The sequence below is a fragment of the Mugil cephalus genome, chromosome 17 (assembly GCF_022458985.1).
Source record: "Mugil cephalus isolate CIBA_MC_2020 chromosome 17, CIBA_Mcephalus_1.1, whole genome shotgun sequence".
Classification (NCBI taxonomy): Eukaryota; Metazoa; Chordata; class Actinopteri; order Mugiliformes; family Mugilidae; genus Mugil; species Mugil cephalus.
In genome coordinates this window covers 860,217-874,882 of record NC_061786.1, presented here as the reverse complement: position 1 = coordinate 874,882, position 14,666 = coordinate 860,217, and the positions used below count along the sequence as shown (strand labels likewise).

General features: G+C 37.7%; 1 protein-coding gene across 1 annotated transcript; it reads right to left on the bottom strand.

Annotated features, from left to right (window-relative positions):
* Window positions 1-7,656: 7,656 nt before the first annotated feature.
* gsc (goosecoid) lies at window positions 7,657-11,276 on the bottom strand. Its single transcript, XM_047611247.1, has 3 exons — window positions 10,788-11,276; window positions 9,761-10,020; window positions 7,657-8,913 (listed from the first exon to the last, which is right to left on the bottom strand). Exons 1-3 carry the CDS (start codon window positions 11,101-11,103, stop codon window positions 8,764-8,766), a joined length of 726 nt encoding a protein of 241 aa, XP_047467203.1. The 5' UTR covers window positions 11,104-11,276; the 3' UTR covers window positions 7,657-8,763.
* Between the last annotated feature and the right edge of the window lie 3,390 nt (window positions 11,277-14,666).

Sequence of the window (14,666 nt, the reverse complement as noted above, 5' to 3'; positions counted from 1 at the left end):
AAAACATACCATAAAACCTCAGCACAGCATGGTGGAATTAAGTCACCTCATTTTTCACTGCCACTGTCACATACCATCAACTTTTCATGTTAACTGATGTGTAGGAATTATGTTGTAATGTTCAAAAGTTTACTTTTTCCATCATTCTCCTTCATCTTCATGTGTTCTGCAGCAGCTCTCCTACAATTCCCAGAGTTCCTTTCAGTCTCCAGACCACACAGACAGGAAAATGCTTGATTTGTGAGAAATTGAATGTACAGTATAATGATTAAGAATAATTGACGCTAAATTCATCTAACAATCTGAAGTACATGGATGTTTGGTTTATAAGAAGAGTTTCTAATGTTTCCAAGAGTGAACCTAATGATATTGATGGATAACTTATACTGAGGTGTTTTAAGTGTTCCCCAGCATGGCTTAAAAGTTGAAAAGCTATAACTAACAAATTGCATTATATTTTGTTTTTTTATTTCATAATTTAGAATAGAAAAAGTGAATTAGTGAATTTAAAATACTGTAGAGTGTCACCTAAAATATGGTGGAAATGAAGAGAAAAACTGTGCATTAACTATACAAAGGTTTGTTACACAGAATTTAATATATTTTTTGTCTTTTGTACTGTCACACTGTCACATAAGATCATCAGCTATGTGTTATATTATTAGATTCTACGCGTTTCCTTCAGCTTGATGTATGTATCTATGACAGAAGTTTCTTTTTGTTTCTCCTGCTCTTCTTTTCTCTCTATCTTCTCTGTTTCTAACCAGCTGGCCTTCAGCAGATGGGTCCCTCCATATGATTTGGGTCATGCTCAAGGTTTCTTCCTGTAAAAAAGGAGTTTCTTCCTGCCACCATTTTTCTTGCAGCCCGTTTTTTGTAAAGTGTCTTGAGCCATTTTGTATTGTTATTGGTGCTATATAAATAAAATTGAATTGATTTGAATTTAATTTGTGATTTACGAAATATTAAAGAAATATTTGAAACTCTTAAAATTGTGCACACATTTTCACAAGTACAATGTAGTCTAGTAATTTGTAGTAGATACCCTATAGGCTACAGCATTTTTTAAGACATTTTTAAGATGAATCTCTCTTTTGAGGGTAGTGCATTGACATAGTAATATCTTGATATATATATATATATATATATATATATATATATATATATATTATATATATATATATATATATATATATATATATATATATATATATATATATATATATATACAGTGAATAAATTGTCCCCTGGTGGCCCTGGGTTGTTAGGGGATTAAGGATCTCCTCGTCCACCTTGGAGAACATTGGCAGAGGCTGACTTTAACCCACACTATAGGTTCCTCAGATTTTGGCTCCTCTGTGATTTTAAGCCAGCTGGCTGTGGGTGCCGGGGGGTTGGGGATGGGGGTGGGGGGTGGGGGCTGCTAATTGAAGTCAGCATATGACGGGTGTGCTGTGATTTGTGTGGTGACAGGCAGTGCAATTACACGGCTGGTCAGAAAGAACATTACAGTAGTTAAGAGCTTTAACGGGTGCTAACTCGGCCAATAAAAGGATCTTTACACGTCGATATTTGTAAAGTGTGGGCAGTGCAGCTGTGCTGATAAATATAGTGAATATTTGTGGTGGGCTGAACATATGCAATATAAGTACATTTCTAGATCCTTGTTTTAACTGAAAAATCTCACATGTCTTTTTTACGGGAGAGGTCAGGATAAAGTGAATAAAATATTTCAAATCCAGAGTAGATGTACAGCTCAGCATTAGCTTTACATATTTTCTGGTATATGTGACCTCCCAGCACACACTGTTAATTAAAAAAGAGTTTTGTTTCTTATTGTTAGGAGAAAATACGCAAGACGGAACATGTGTCTTTAATACTGTTGAATGCTGCTTGAATTTATAACACATGATATCAGCAAGGCCTGCTTACTTCTATTCATAATAATGAAATCAATGCTAAACGGAAGGTTATTTTTGCTTCCAGTCTGTAAAATACACTTACAGTTTAATAAATACATTCAAAGCAATGTCACATGTTGCCATTGTACTGGTACAATATTGCTTCAAGAAAATAAAACATAAATCAGTGTGTCTGAACAGTTACTGATTTAGCTCATCCCATCTTTATTTTACTTGTTGTCACTTGTTTCAGTTCTGTGAGATGACTTTGATCCAACTATTTAACTTAAACATGTTCATATTTGTTTTCTATTCCTGCAGGGACATTATGTTTTTAAATTGAACCAACAGTCATTTTTGCTGACCAATATTTACTGTAGTAAATTATATAAAGTGAATTACCTGCAGTTTCAAACTTGCTCACTTTTGATTTATGTATAGCTAAACATAATTCTTCAACAAGATTAAAAAGGAAAAAAATGGTAATATTCTAAAATACAAAACATGTATTCCTGTATTTAAGACAGCAACAAAACACAACAGAAATTATACCACATTATACATTTGATGTAGTGACTATGTTAACCAATGATTTCCTGTTTACACATCCAGTAACACCTGGGGAAATATTTAGCATGTCAGCTGCTCTATGGTCTACCATGTTCACCAGCTAGTCACTAATGTTGTCTTTGAGGTGGTGCTGAGCATGCAGTGCATAGCAGGACAATCACAATGTTCACCTGAGCATAACCAAATAATAAAGGTCCCTGCTAAAATGCTCTGCAATAGTGAGGAGAACTGTAGTGTTGGTGACTATTTCCTGTTAATTCTTTTCACCACAAGCGGTCTTTTTGCATCTTACTGGGTCGTTGGAAATTGTTAAAAGCTTAAAAACAATGTTGTCTGAGGTTCTCAGTCATTCAGGTCATGGGCGTTTAAAGAAAGGCAACTGGACAGCTGGAATTTCTTGAGGACGTTTCGCCACTCATCCGAGTAGCTTCTTCTGTTCTGAGAAACCCCTCTTAACGACAGGTAAGTATCCAGCCATTAACGTAAAGTATTGACACTAGTTTCTGGTTATTACAGAAAGAAGTCAAGCAAGTATCTGATGGGTGTTACCCACAGAGTTTCCTTTTTAAACCTCAACTTCCCACCAGCCTCACATAACTGAAAAAGCTACTCGGATGAGTAGCGAAACATCTTCAAGAAATTCTACAAGTCCAGTTGCCTTTTGGACTAAAACAGTGTTACATTTAAAGGTCAAGCAAGTAGGATTTAGCGCCATCTAGTGGTGAGGTTTCAGACTGAAGCCAGCTGATTACCATTATGTATATGATAGCTGGATAGATGAATGATGGCTAAAGCTGCATGTGCCCATAGTAAAGTTAGCCTGTTTAAAGCAAGACAGTGTAAGTTTTGCTGGATAGGAGCCCACCGTGATGTAACAGCTATTAAACAATATAAGCATGTGTTTGTTAGAGAAACATATCGTTTAGTTGGACAGGAAATTACACTGGTTTGCTTTAGCATGATAACAATATAATGTGTACATTGTTATGGTTTATCATCAGAAATACAATATTTATGGGAAAAGGACATATTATATATACTGTATATAACTTCTTGTGGTATTCTGATAAAAGTTTAAATACTTAAGATAAATCTGTATAGCCCATGTCAGCTCCTGTGTGAAATGGTCTCATAAAATCCAGTCTAATAAATCTCCATGGAAATAAAGTCAGAGGTGGTGAGGAAGTTGACAGGCAACTCCATACAGCAGTCACATATTCGGTATTTAAATGGTTGTGGTGCTACTCTCCATTTGTATTTGGACATTCTTTTATGTGTACTGGTCTATTCAGTAACCTTTATCTGGCCTCAAAACTCAGGCTTTCTGGAAAGATCCAGAGGCAAAAAGACAGTTATGGACAAAAACAAAAACAAACTAAACCACATGTCATCTCAGTGAAATATGGTAATAATATAGAAGGAAGTTTACATTTTGTAAAAATATGCGTTATTTGTCTTAGCCTTCGTTTATGACTGGCTGAGCCAGCCATGATGAGGGAGGCCATTTTCTCAAATGTTTCTGGAAGTGGACCACAGAGCAGCCAACACCCCTGTCTATCTTTAGTGCAGGGAATCCACCCAAGAGCTGTCAGTCCAGCCGCCAAATCCACGACAGTTTAAACTCTCCAGACCCCAAACACTAACAGCATCATTCAGAGACATCAAACCGCCCACCACACACAAACAGGCACTGATACTGTAAGATGTGAAGGTATCTGCTAAAAGAAAGTAAATAAATTGAGGCTTGCATCATCAGCTGGGCTCACATAGGAGCTGCTTGTCCGTGTTGCACACAAAGAAGAAAAACAAATTGAAATGCTTGCACAAGATTTATCTCTCTGAAAGTTAATACTTAATACTCACTACCTATTTTTTTTTCTTGGATTCCGTCTTTGTTTTTCCAAGTACTGGGAACTGTATAAAAAGGTCAAATAATAATGGTTGTTGTTTTTTTGTTTTTTTTTTAAACAAATGAGATGCATTCAATTTGTGAAATAGAAAATTGCTGCAGATAAAAAAAAAAAAAAGATTAATAGCTAAGGACTTTGTGGATCTCACTGAGTGAAGCAGTTAATAAATCACTGTTACATATACTCTAAAAGGTACTGTGTTTTTCATGATTTGTGTTGGTGCCAAGTCTCAGAGAGCCCAATCTGGCGATCACCGGCTCTAATCTGTTTTTCAAAAGCCACTGTTGGAGACTGCTGCTATGTTATTTTCTTTGTGATTGCAGTATAACCAAGGTGATGTATTTGTACTTTCTTTCTATCTATTCATAATGAATCCTAACATCTGCAGTACAGAAAGTGTGATCCCTATTGCATTAATCTCCATATAGATTCTATATATTTTTATTTTTTTATTTTCTTATTAATTTATTACTATCTTTCATTTAAAATCCATATCGTTAAAAGTGACATTTTGTCTTTCCATGGCTGTTTCTACGATCAGCAGTATATACGGGCCTAGGCATATCAACAGAGCTTCTAGGTGGAATGAGGCCAGGAAAATGTCTAAATGTGTCTTCCGTGTTCATTTTAAAATAGCATTTGTCCCATACATTTACATAACAGTTTTGTGGGGAAAATCAAAAAGGTAATGGAATCTGTTAATTATCCCGGATTTTCTGCAGCGTCACCAAAACTATAAGGAGATTGTCATTTTTAAAGCCACAAACCCCATACTTTAGTTAAACTGTTTCCTACGGTCTCCACTTGTGTTCTGTGTTTAGGAAAGATTAGGGCTGAAGCCTGAGTGGTCCTGGGTGCATCTGTCTCAAGAGGACGCTTGGGTAGGGTCACATTCTACGCTCATGTTGAATGAAACATCTAATTATGTGAAAAATAATCATTACATCAATCATATGACCTAAAGATAGGTTTCAATGCTTAGATCATTTGAACGGAAAGTAAAAACATTCCTTCCCTGCTCAGCATTATTACACAAAAGAAGTCACAGTAGATGCCTGGTATACAACCTCAGATTTTTGTCTCTGTCATCGTAAAAACACGAAGACATGGGAAGACATGACTATTCAAAATGATAGAAGACACAGAAAAGGTTGCACTTTACCAGGATATCGGATGCCTCTTGGCTTGTTGCTTGTTCGTTGAACTCCAAGTATTACCCCTGTTTTGTCTATTGCTGGAAAGGATTCACATCATTAGAGCATGCACTGAGTGTGTCTTTCCTATGTAAATTGATATTTTCTGAAGGAAATGTAAATCACTACAAGTTTATTTCAGCTAGTGTGACACAAATACTTTAAACAGATTACTGATTGTAATAAACATAGCATGACCAAACACAGTAGAATATAAATCTTGAATAATTTCACATTATTGCTGTTTTTGCTCATGATATCATTTGTGCTCTGCTGCTAAAAGTGACGCCCCATGTCTGCACACTTGCCGAGTCTTTGACTGCCTCCATTTTCTTTTTGCTTCCATTTTTTGTTGTTTCTGGCTGAGTTGAGCTATGTAACAGAAGTTGTACGCAATACTAAGATCCTGCATTTCACCGTGTGACTATAAGAAAAACAACACTGTGGTTATTCCCACAAAGCTTCAGCCTTTCAGTCACTCCCACCCAATATTTTGAGTTTCCGTGGAAAGGTTGAGTATCCTGATTTTTCTGGCATTAATTAATATAATCTAAACATCTGTGAATATTGGCATGTGATAGGTGAGCATTGGAAACCCAAATATATGAGAATAATATCATAAAGACCATTACTCCAGTAGACCAGAGTATTGAGTACTTTTTTTTCATAGGTATTATTACTGGGTGCCTAACCAGAGAGACTGGCTTTAATAGTAACCGTTAATACCCATTTAGCATGTTTTCTAATAGATTAGAGACGTATCAGCTCTTGTGGCCCTGTTCTTTGTGTATGGAAAATCTGGCACAGCATGCTTATCACGTCCACTTTTGGTTAGAAGTGTGGCCTGCAGAGTGTGATAGAACAGCTTTGATAGAAGAAATCAAGGAAATCAAGACATTAAGAGATGTGAAACTGTCAAGCAGCATTTCTGCAGATCAAAAAATGTGATCAAGAAATAATGCACTGAAGGAAGTGTTCCAAGTACAGCTCCAACCGCTCCCGTCACCAGCAATGCTTGTCATTGGTTTTTGGAATGCCGTTCGTTATATACAACGCCAATATGATTTTATAGTGATTATAAAACAATTATTTTTTTCTCAGTATGTATTTCAAACACAAAACAGTAACTAGCTGTGGGAGTATTAGCTGAACCCTTTAAGTTCTAGCATCACTGCAAATCAAATAAATATTGCTTTCAGTCACTGGAAACATATGGTATTAAGCATTAGACTGATTAACTGAATAGTACTGAGCAATAAAATAAAGACAAAACAAAACATATATGTTTATAATATTTTTACCAGACTGGCACACTGACAGTTGGACATTTCAGCTTTAGAATATAGATGGGTATTTGAATACTCATCTCAAATGACATCAGGTTTGAAATAAAAAGGTGACTGATAACATAAGTGAGATTCTATTTACTAATTTATTTTCTAACTTCAGGTTTTTCAGTATAGTTACTAATTTTAAGTCAGTAAGGACCGGCGAGCTTTAGGAACCTAAGGCCAAATTTTGTTGTAGACTTAGGTTTCAGTTGCATATTTCATATTACACTTTTCTCATACGTAGGGGATATGAAATGGGAACTATATTTATTTGCAGTTTCTTGTTGCATTTGAATTTATCGAGGTTTTGGGCATAGGCCTTTTCATTCACTGTGTTTCACTGTTTGTCATTATTGTGCCATGAGCTCAGTGTACAGCACAATGATAAAGGCAGACACTGAAAGTGAAGTTGCTTTTAATGCTTCCATTCATCAAAAAAATGGATACATCCATCCTCACCAAAGTGTGGAAGTGAAATGAAACGATTGTGTTTTCAGAGTAACAGAAACAGAACAAAATGATGTTCTGAATAGTTTATTTTTATTTATTGGGATTTGCCTTATCAATGCAATGCCTGCTTTGTATTAACCACAATAATCCTTCTGAGGCAGAATTTCACACTGTCGGTGTGATTATTGCCATGTTCTGTAGGGAGTAGGTCTAAGAGACTTTAATCTTTAATCAGAGCTTTAGGTGAAATATGTTCCAGTAGAACTATTAGTAGTAGAACAAATTATGTGACGCTGAACACTGTGATACATACAGCAATTTTATTACCAGCCAAATGACAAAGATTTGACCGTGTAAATGCCTCATCATTAAAAATGATGAATAAATATTTGCAGGTAGTCCATTACAGAGCATGCACTGATGACAACATTCGCCATATATATGTATATATGTATATACATACATACATATGTATATACATATATGTATGTGTGTGTGTGTGCGCGCGCACGACTGTGAGTTAGCTATTTTATTATTCTGTTGCCGAAACGCTTTTTAAATATAAGTTATGAGTTAAACCAAAATGTTGGAAGTTTTAGAAGAAAGTTTAAATTGAATCCCACCACGTTAACAGCGAACAAAGACGAGCGCAGCGTGTCTGATGAAACTCTAAAGCGGAATAGGAGAGCGTGTCTTTGCAACTGCCATAAATTCAAGTAAATACCACATTAATACGAGCCACTTACAAAAAGGCTAAGTTTTGAAAAAAGTCAATTTATCAAAACCAATATTTTGATGAATAAACAACCCTGGGATATTTCCCCCTTGATCTGTCCTCAATTTTGAGTTTTAACTTACTTAAATTATTTAAGAACAAACTAAAATCAAACAGTGGCTCTCCTCCTTCAAGAAAACAAACGAAATCAGACATTAAATTAATAATGTTCCATTTATGTTTAATGACGAGCTACTCCTTTTAATTCAGGTTTCTATTTCTGCACTGGAAATAAAATGGCATAAGAAATTCAACATATCTGTGCGGATGTTGTGCTCATGAATGTTTTACACATATTTCCTCTGCGACTTGCGGAGCGCAATGAATGATGATACTACGGGAAATTAACAGAATTACAGCATTTAATATTCAGTACAAATGTCATATAGAACATTAAGATATCCTAAGACGTGTCAGTCGGTCCCTCGACCGCCACGTGCTCTGGCGCGTGTAACATTACAAAAAATTAAATTAAATATAAATAACGGGACACCGAATTAATAATAAAATGTAGATATGTACAACTGTGCAACATGGCAACACGTTTCATCACACCACCAGCATGTCGTCAAGTCCACATCACTTTCCACTATATCTATACACACATGTGGCCGTGTAAGAGACCTTTCATTATCAGCTGTCCGAGTCCACCTCGCTTTTACTCTCCTCGGTTTTCTCCGCGGTCGTTTTGGTCGATTTGTTCCATTTCTGAGAGTTCTCTGATTCCTCTGATGAAGACCTTTTCTGCCTCCTCCACTTTGCGCGTCTGTTTTTGAACCAAACCTACGTGACAGAAAAACACAGTTTTAATGTGTAACTCTAAGTCCCTCAGCCTTTTCCCTTTTTATTTTAACACTGTCAGATGAGACTCGACAGATTCTACAGACATACTGTTAATACGAAAATAGATTTGATAGACTTTTTTAAAACTCCTTACTATAGGGTTCGTGGCGCTGTTTGATTTGAGCTGTTTTCTTCCTATGTCGCTTTATTTATTGTCTATAGTTTAAACATTAAAACCTAGGGAGGAAAACGAGCCTGATCTATACCCCATTTTGTCTCAAATCAATTAATCACATTTTATATTTATATAAAATAAAATAAAACGTTTTAATTAAACAATAGAATAAAGGGAGCTGTGAGGCGCGCTGTTGTTGGTATCGTGTGTAAGAACCTAACCCCCAGGAAGTACTCCCTGTGCGCCCTGTGTGGCTGCCCACTGCTCCGAGTGACTTCCCTGTGTGTCCAAATGGTTCGGGTTGGTTAACATTTTATTTTCATTTCACTTATCTACCTTAATTCAGTGTCCTAGTCGAGAAACCTTACGGGCGACGGTTATATAAGGCTATTTATGTTAAATGATGCGCGGTTTTAAATCACTTGTGGAATAAAGTAAAACAAAAATACGACAGCGAGAAAAATCTGCACGACCAATCTCGATTAAATTCCCTCTAATAAAATGTATGGCTCTCGTAAACGGGCGGCAGATGTTAAATAAATAAATAAAAACCTCGACTATTGCTAATATTGGTATTCGGGCTATGTTAATGTAGTTGACTGCAACAACTGAAGCTCTTTAAGGCGTAAGGAACCTGTGCGCTACTATCTGAAAAGTCAAAACGCCTCTGACCTCGACCTTCTCCTCCCGGAGGTGGACCTTCCGGGCCAGCTGCTCCCGAGTGCCGACGTCCGGGTATTTGGTCTCTTGGAAGAGTCCTTCCAGAGCCTCCAGCTGCTCGTCGGTAAAGATGGTGCGGTGCCGCCGCTTCCTGCGGCAGTGCAGTTGGTTGAGGAGCTGCAGCTCAGTCCTCGACAAGCTGCCCATGTTCATGTAGGACATCATTTGATGAGGGACCGGAGAGATCAGTACTGAGCCCGGACTGTCGTAGCCTGCATGGCGGAGGAGCGGAGAGATATCAAACATAGACGAGTTTAAAAGGAGGAAGCAATTAAACTGCGAATTTACAGTTACGGACACTATTAATACCAATTAGAAACCAAGCTATCAATCATTTGAAACTTTGCAAAAGGCTTGTCTTATCATGCACACGATTGTTAAAGTAAAGCCCCATTATCTTTTTCATGCATACATAAAACAATCGGCTTCAAACTGCATTTCATGTTAAGTCCATGCGCAAAAAATAATTTGGAAAAAGGTCAGCGACAATTTACAACAAAAACAACACCGGGGTTATCAGAAGAAAGGGATAAAGACATCACTCATGCATATAGCAACAGAAGTGAACATTTCCACAGCTGTTAGTATGCTTGGAATGTTCAAATTTCAGTTCATGCGTAAAATATCTCATTTCGTTTTACGCATATCTTTGCTTGTTTTTGTTTTGGCTTGGTAAGATTTGTATTACGAAGAGAAACTACGACGTAAAAATATAATGAAATGTGTTACAATTCTGGCGACTCACAAACAGCTTATAGCCTACGCTAAAAACAAACAAACAAACAAAACAATTGAAAATCAACTGGTTCTTATTAAATACAATTTACAAAAAAAAAAAAAAAAAACTGAGCGACCTCGTATTTAAAACCGAAATAAATACTAAACTTACTTTGAACATATTTTAAGTCCTAAAAAAGTGCGTTGAAACGGAAAATGTGCGTTAGGGAATTATCAAGAAAATTGAGTTTACTTGTCCTACCTGTCGGGATGCAAGGGCACTGCTGTGGGCTGAGGCCTGGCACGGAACCACAGCACGGCGGCCCTGCTCCGGTGCCCTGGACATGCAGCTGCCCGTAGTAGTAACTGTTATATCCGATCCTGGTCCCGTTGACCGACTGAACCCCTGGAGGAGAAGGTCCACATGAGGCTGAATACAGTCCGTTGTAGTCGGTATAGATAGAGTCCGTGAGGCCGGCGGATAGCACCACCGGGCCGCTCCGGTGCAGCAGGAGCGGCTCCTTACAGCTCGGCCGTCCAGAGAGGATACTGTCTATACTGAACATCCCGGCTGGCATCACACCGATGCGGAAACAAGACAAGAAAAACTCGGGAAAAGTGAAAACCTGCTGCTACAACACAACGTCCTGACCTGAAAGTTTTCCGGGCTCCCTAAAAATGCATTCTAACACTGCGTCATGATGAGCCTGGATACTTCTTTCTCCGTGCTACACTAGTGACCGTGCTCAGCGCGCGGACTGGTTGTTTTGAGGAAGCCAGCTGAGAGCGGGGCAGTTCTTATACCCCGCCGACGTCACAGCGGAGGCGATGCTCTGGGATCAGCTGCTGCATGTCGTGGCGTGAAAGGCCATAGATCTGTGTATTGAGAATTAATTCAATTAAGATAATCCACACTGTTTGCAGACTTTTGGAAATCTGTTGGTGGGTCGCGGAGGCTCTTCCTAACAGAGTAATCCGATTATTTTCTTGTTAGATAATGCATCAAAATCTATGGAACACAATTAACGCCCGTGTTTACAGTGAGGGGGCGGAAAAGGCAGCCTTTCATCAACGCAAAAGGGTAACAGAGTCCAAACTAAAGCAAAACGAAAAGTATTAGTTTGTTAGAGGACCACAAATCGCACTGGACCGACAGAATTAGGCTACTGCGTTTCTAGAATTTGTATACAGATTTTTAGTCATAATGGAATTGGTGTCAGTCGGTTTTGAAGGGGAATCTCCGCCTACATGCAATTCATTATTATTATTATTATTATTATTATTATTATTATTATTCAGTTGGTATTTAATAATGGGCAGCATTGTCCCCGGGCATGAGTTTATAGTAAAAGTTAAAACAATGAAACAACGTGATGTCCCGTAGATGTACACAAAGGCTACAACACTCGCATAAATGAACTGAAATAAAAGGGTAATCAGTGATTTGTCTCTCTCTTGTTCCCCATGATTAATAGTATCATATTTTCACGTAAAACAGAAATCACTGAGCATCATCTGCTGGATTCATCTCATTATCCACCCTACGCCCGCTCCTCCGTGGGGAGCAGATCAGCGCGTTTCCTACTTCCTTTGTTGGTCAACATTTCCTCTCTGACCGAGATAAGTTGAGGGCCCATTATCACCTCCACTCAGCCAAGAAAAAGAGAACTTATTGCGTATTTACACGGCTAATCAACATGAGTCGAATGGCCGCTGTGGAGGAACGTGGATTCCCTGTTCAGACCTTAATGGGACTCGCTGATTGCATTTAGCACTCAATGACTTCTTAACACATGCTCCTGTCACGCTGACAGATAAGTTTGTGGTGTGGAAATGTGCCGTTTAGATATAGGAAATGATTTGCATGAAATAAACGAAGAATTAGAGCTGTATCGAATCCTATTGTCCACTACTAATGCGTTAAAGCAGTAGATAAATTCACCCGATGGACTAGATTTCCTGCAATAAAATAAAAATCCATTCATAAAGCTTATTGTTGATAGTACTTTTTATTTTTTATTTTTTACATGCGTTTTAAAATGTTTGATGCGACCATTCTCGGAAATGGCAGCCTACTGACTACTAAACTAAATTCTATTTTATTTTATGCTTCGCAGTATTTTTTAAATCAAACATTTTGATCCATACAACTGCTTATCTTTAAAAATATTTTTACGCTTCAGTAAAATAACATGCAGTATGAAGTCTACAATTTACATTATTTTCCTTACTTTTAATGTTTTAGTAAAATTGATGAGAAGATTCGAAATTCTGAATATTGAAACATGTCCATACTTGCATAGTCAGATGTGTTTTTCATCCTGGTCGCTAAACGCTCCGTTCCAATTCAGTAACAGCGGTTTCATTACATGCTTTAAGGGGCATGGCATAAAAACCTACAAAGTTGCTTCTCGCTCCCATTCTCCTTCATTGCCACCGGTGCTCACTATCAACGGGACAAGAGTGAACCAGGCTTCTTTCACAAAAATTTACACCACATTCTGTCCCCGTGTCAGTTACCGCAACGGAGCACTGCAGACATGGACCAGGGTCATAGCTTCAAATCATAAACACCTTCACCATTAAGACCGCCATCCTCGTAGCCGGGAACCCAAGGAAAATAGCACATTTTAGGATAAAAATAGAAAATGACAGTTTAGGATTCATACGTGAAAATGAAATCCTTTTTTCTTCCCCCCAACAATTATGGAATAGAAAATGTGTCCATTAAAATGTGTAAAATAACCCTAGCCATAACTGTTTGCGGAACTGTGCCACATATGTTTAGGCAGCTTTATAAAATGAAGATATGAAGGTCACTTTCTTTTGCCTTCGCACAATGATACACAGCACAGAGCAATTATTTACATACGAAATTTTACTTTACGTAATTTGGATCCTTCTTTGTGAGGTGAATTCACTGTGTTCTTAATTCCTTGAGTGGAATCAGTTGTCCTTGTAGTCTTTTATTAGTCTTAATTCTGAGGTGTTGGACATTAGATATGGCAGTAGTTTTTCAAAACGCACCTCTAGTAAAATTAGAGGCAACAGAGGATTTTAGAATTAAAATGAATTCAAATGTTATTCTCTATCTATATTTCAGCTCAAATAATTTACAAGTGGATATAATTTAATTGTGATACATTTCATTTTCTGTGTTATATCAACATAGGGATGAGTTTTCCTCCCCCGAATGCATGAATTTGATAGAAGCCCAGTTTGTTGTTGCTGTTGGGATAAGAAACACATCTCCTGGCTGAAAAAAAGCTTTTCTGTAATACAGTCACACTGTGATTCCAGCCCAAAGGAGAGTGGGAGTGAAAAAACAGGGCGATGGGCTGTTATGCTGTTATTATTTTCACATTTATTTCAATATTTCTACTTCCAACTGGCAATGAAAGGAGAAAGTCAAAAGGGATTGCTACAAAAACGAAATGTCTATTTGAAATTAAAAGCTGTGGAAGAGCACCGTGAAGGCAGCACTTATAGGTGAATAGAGATGTCAATCAGGCCACAGATGTAGGCTGAAGACTCACAAAGCTGCAATGGCAGATGCATCTTTATATATCAGAGCCCTGATCTGTAAAACCTGGATAAATAGGGAAAATAGAAGTGAAAACTTGGTAAAGAGGGGATAAATACATGTTGAGGGCTGTTTAGGCTTTCAGGTGGATGTCCTTTCATACTACACTGCAAGACATAGCTGCATACGAACAAAATATATTGTTTGTCATCGATCCCCTGTGGATTGAGTTAAAATGGCAAGACCTTATTGTCACAGTTGCATTAACAAACAGATGTTTATGGTTCTGAAATAATTGTGGTCATACAAACAACCAACCAACTAGGCTGATCATCAATGCACCAGGACCTCTTTCCTCTGTAGACTTCCTATAAACATGGTCACTCCTCCACAAAGAGGGCCTCATTTTTAGACTGTCTATTGCCCTTCTCTTCGCTCTCTTTTGGTCTTGCTGTGAAAGAAGTGTACTCCTCGTTCTGTTCTGAGTATCTTTAATCATGAATAGTTCTAAGGTGTCTGCAAGCCCGCAGACACACAACTTTCTGATGTCAGACAGCTTCTGAAATCAACAATCTTGTATTTTACACCCATTATGAACAAATTAAATGACGATGATTG

Excerpts from the sequence above, each read along its gene's own strand:
- gsc (XM_047611247.1), bottom strand. The coding sequence starts at position 11,103 with ATGCCAGCCGGGATGTTCAGTATAGACAGTATCCTCTCTGGACGGCCG. Across the intron at positions 10,021-10,787 it reads GTGCCCTTGCATCCCGACAG|GCTACGACAGTCCGGGCTCA; the intron begins GTAGGACAAGTA and ends TCCGCCATGCAG. Across the intron at positions 8,914-9,760 it reads TCCGGGAGGAGAAGGTCGAG|GTTTGGTTCAAAAACAGACG; the intron begins GTCAGAGGCGTT and ends TCTGTCACGTAG.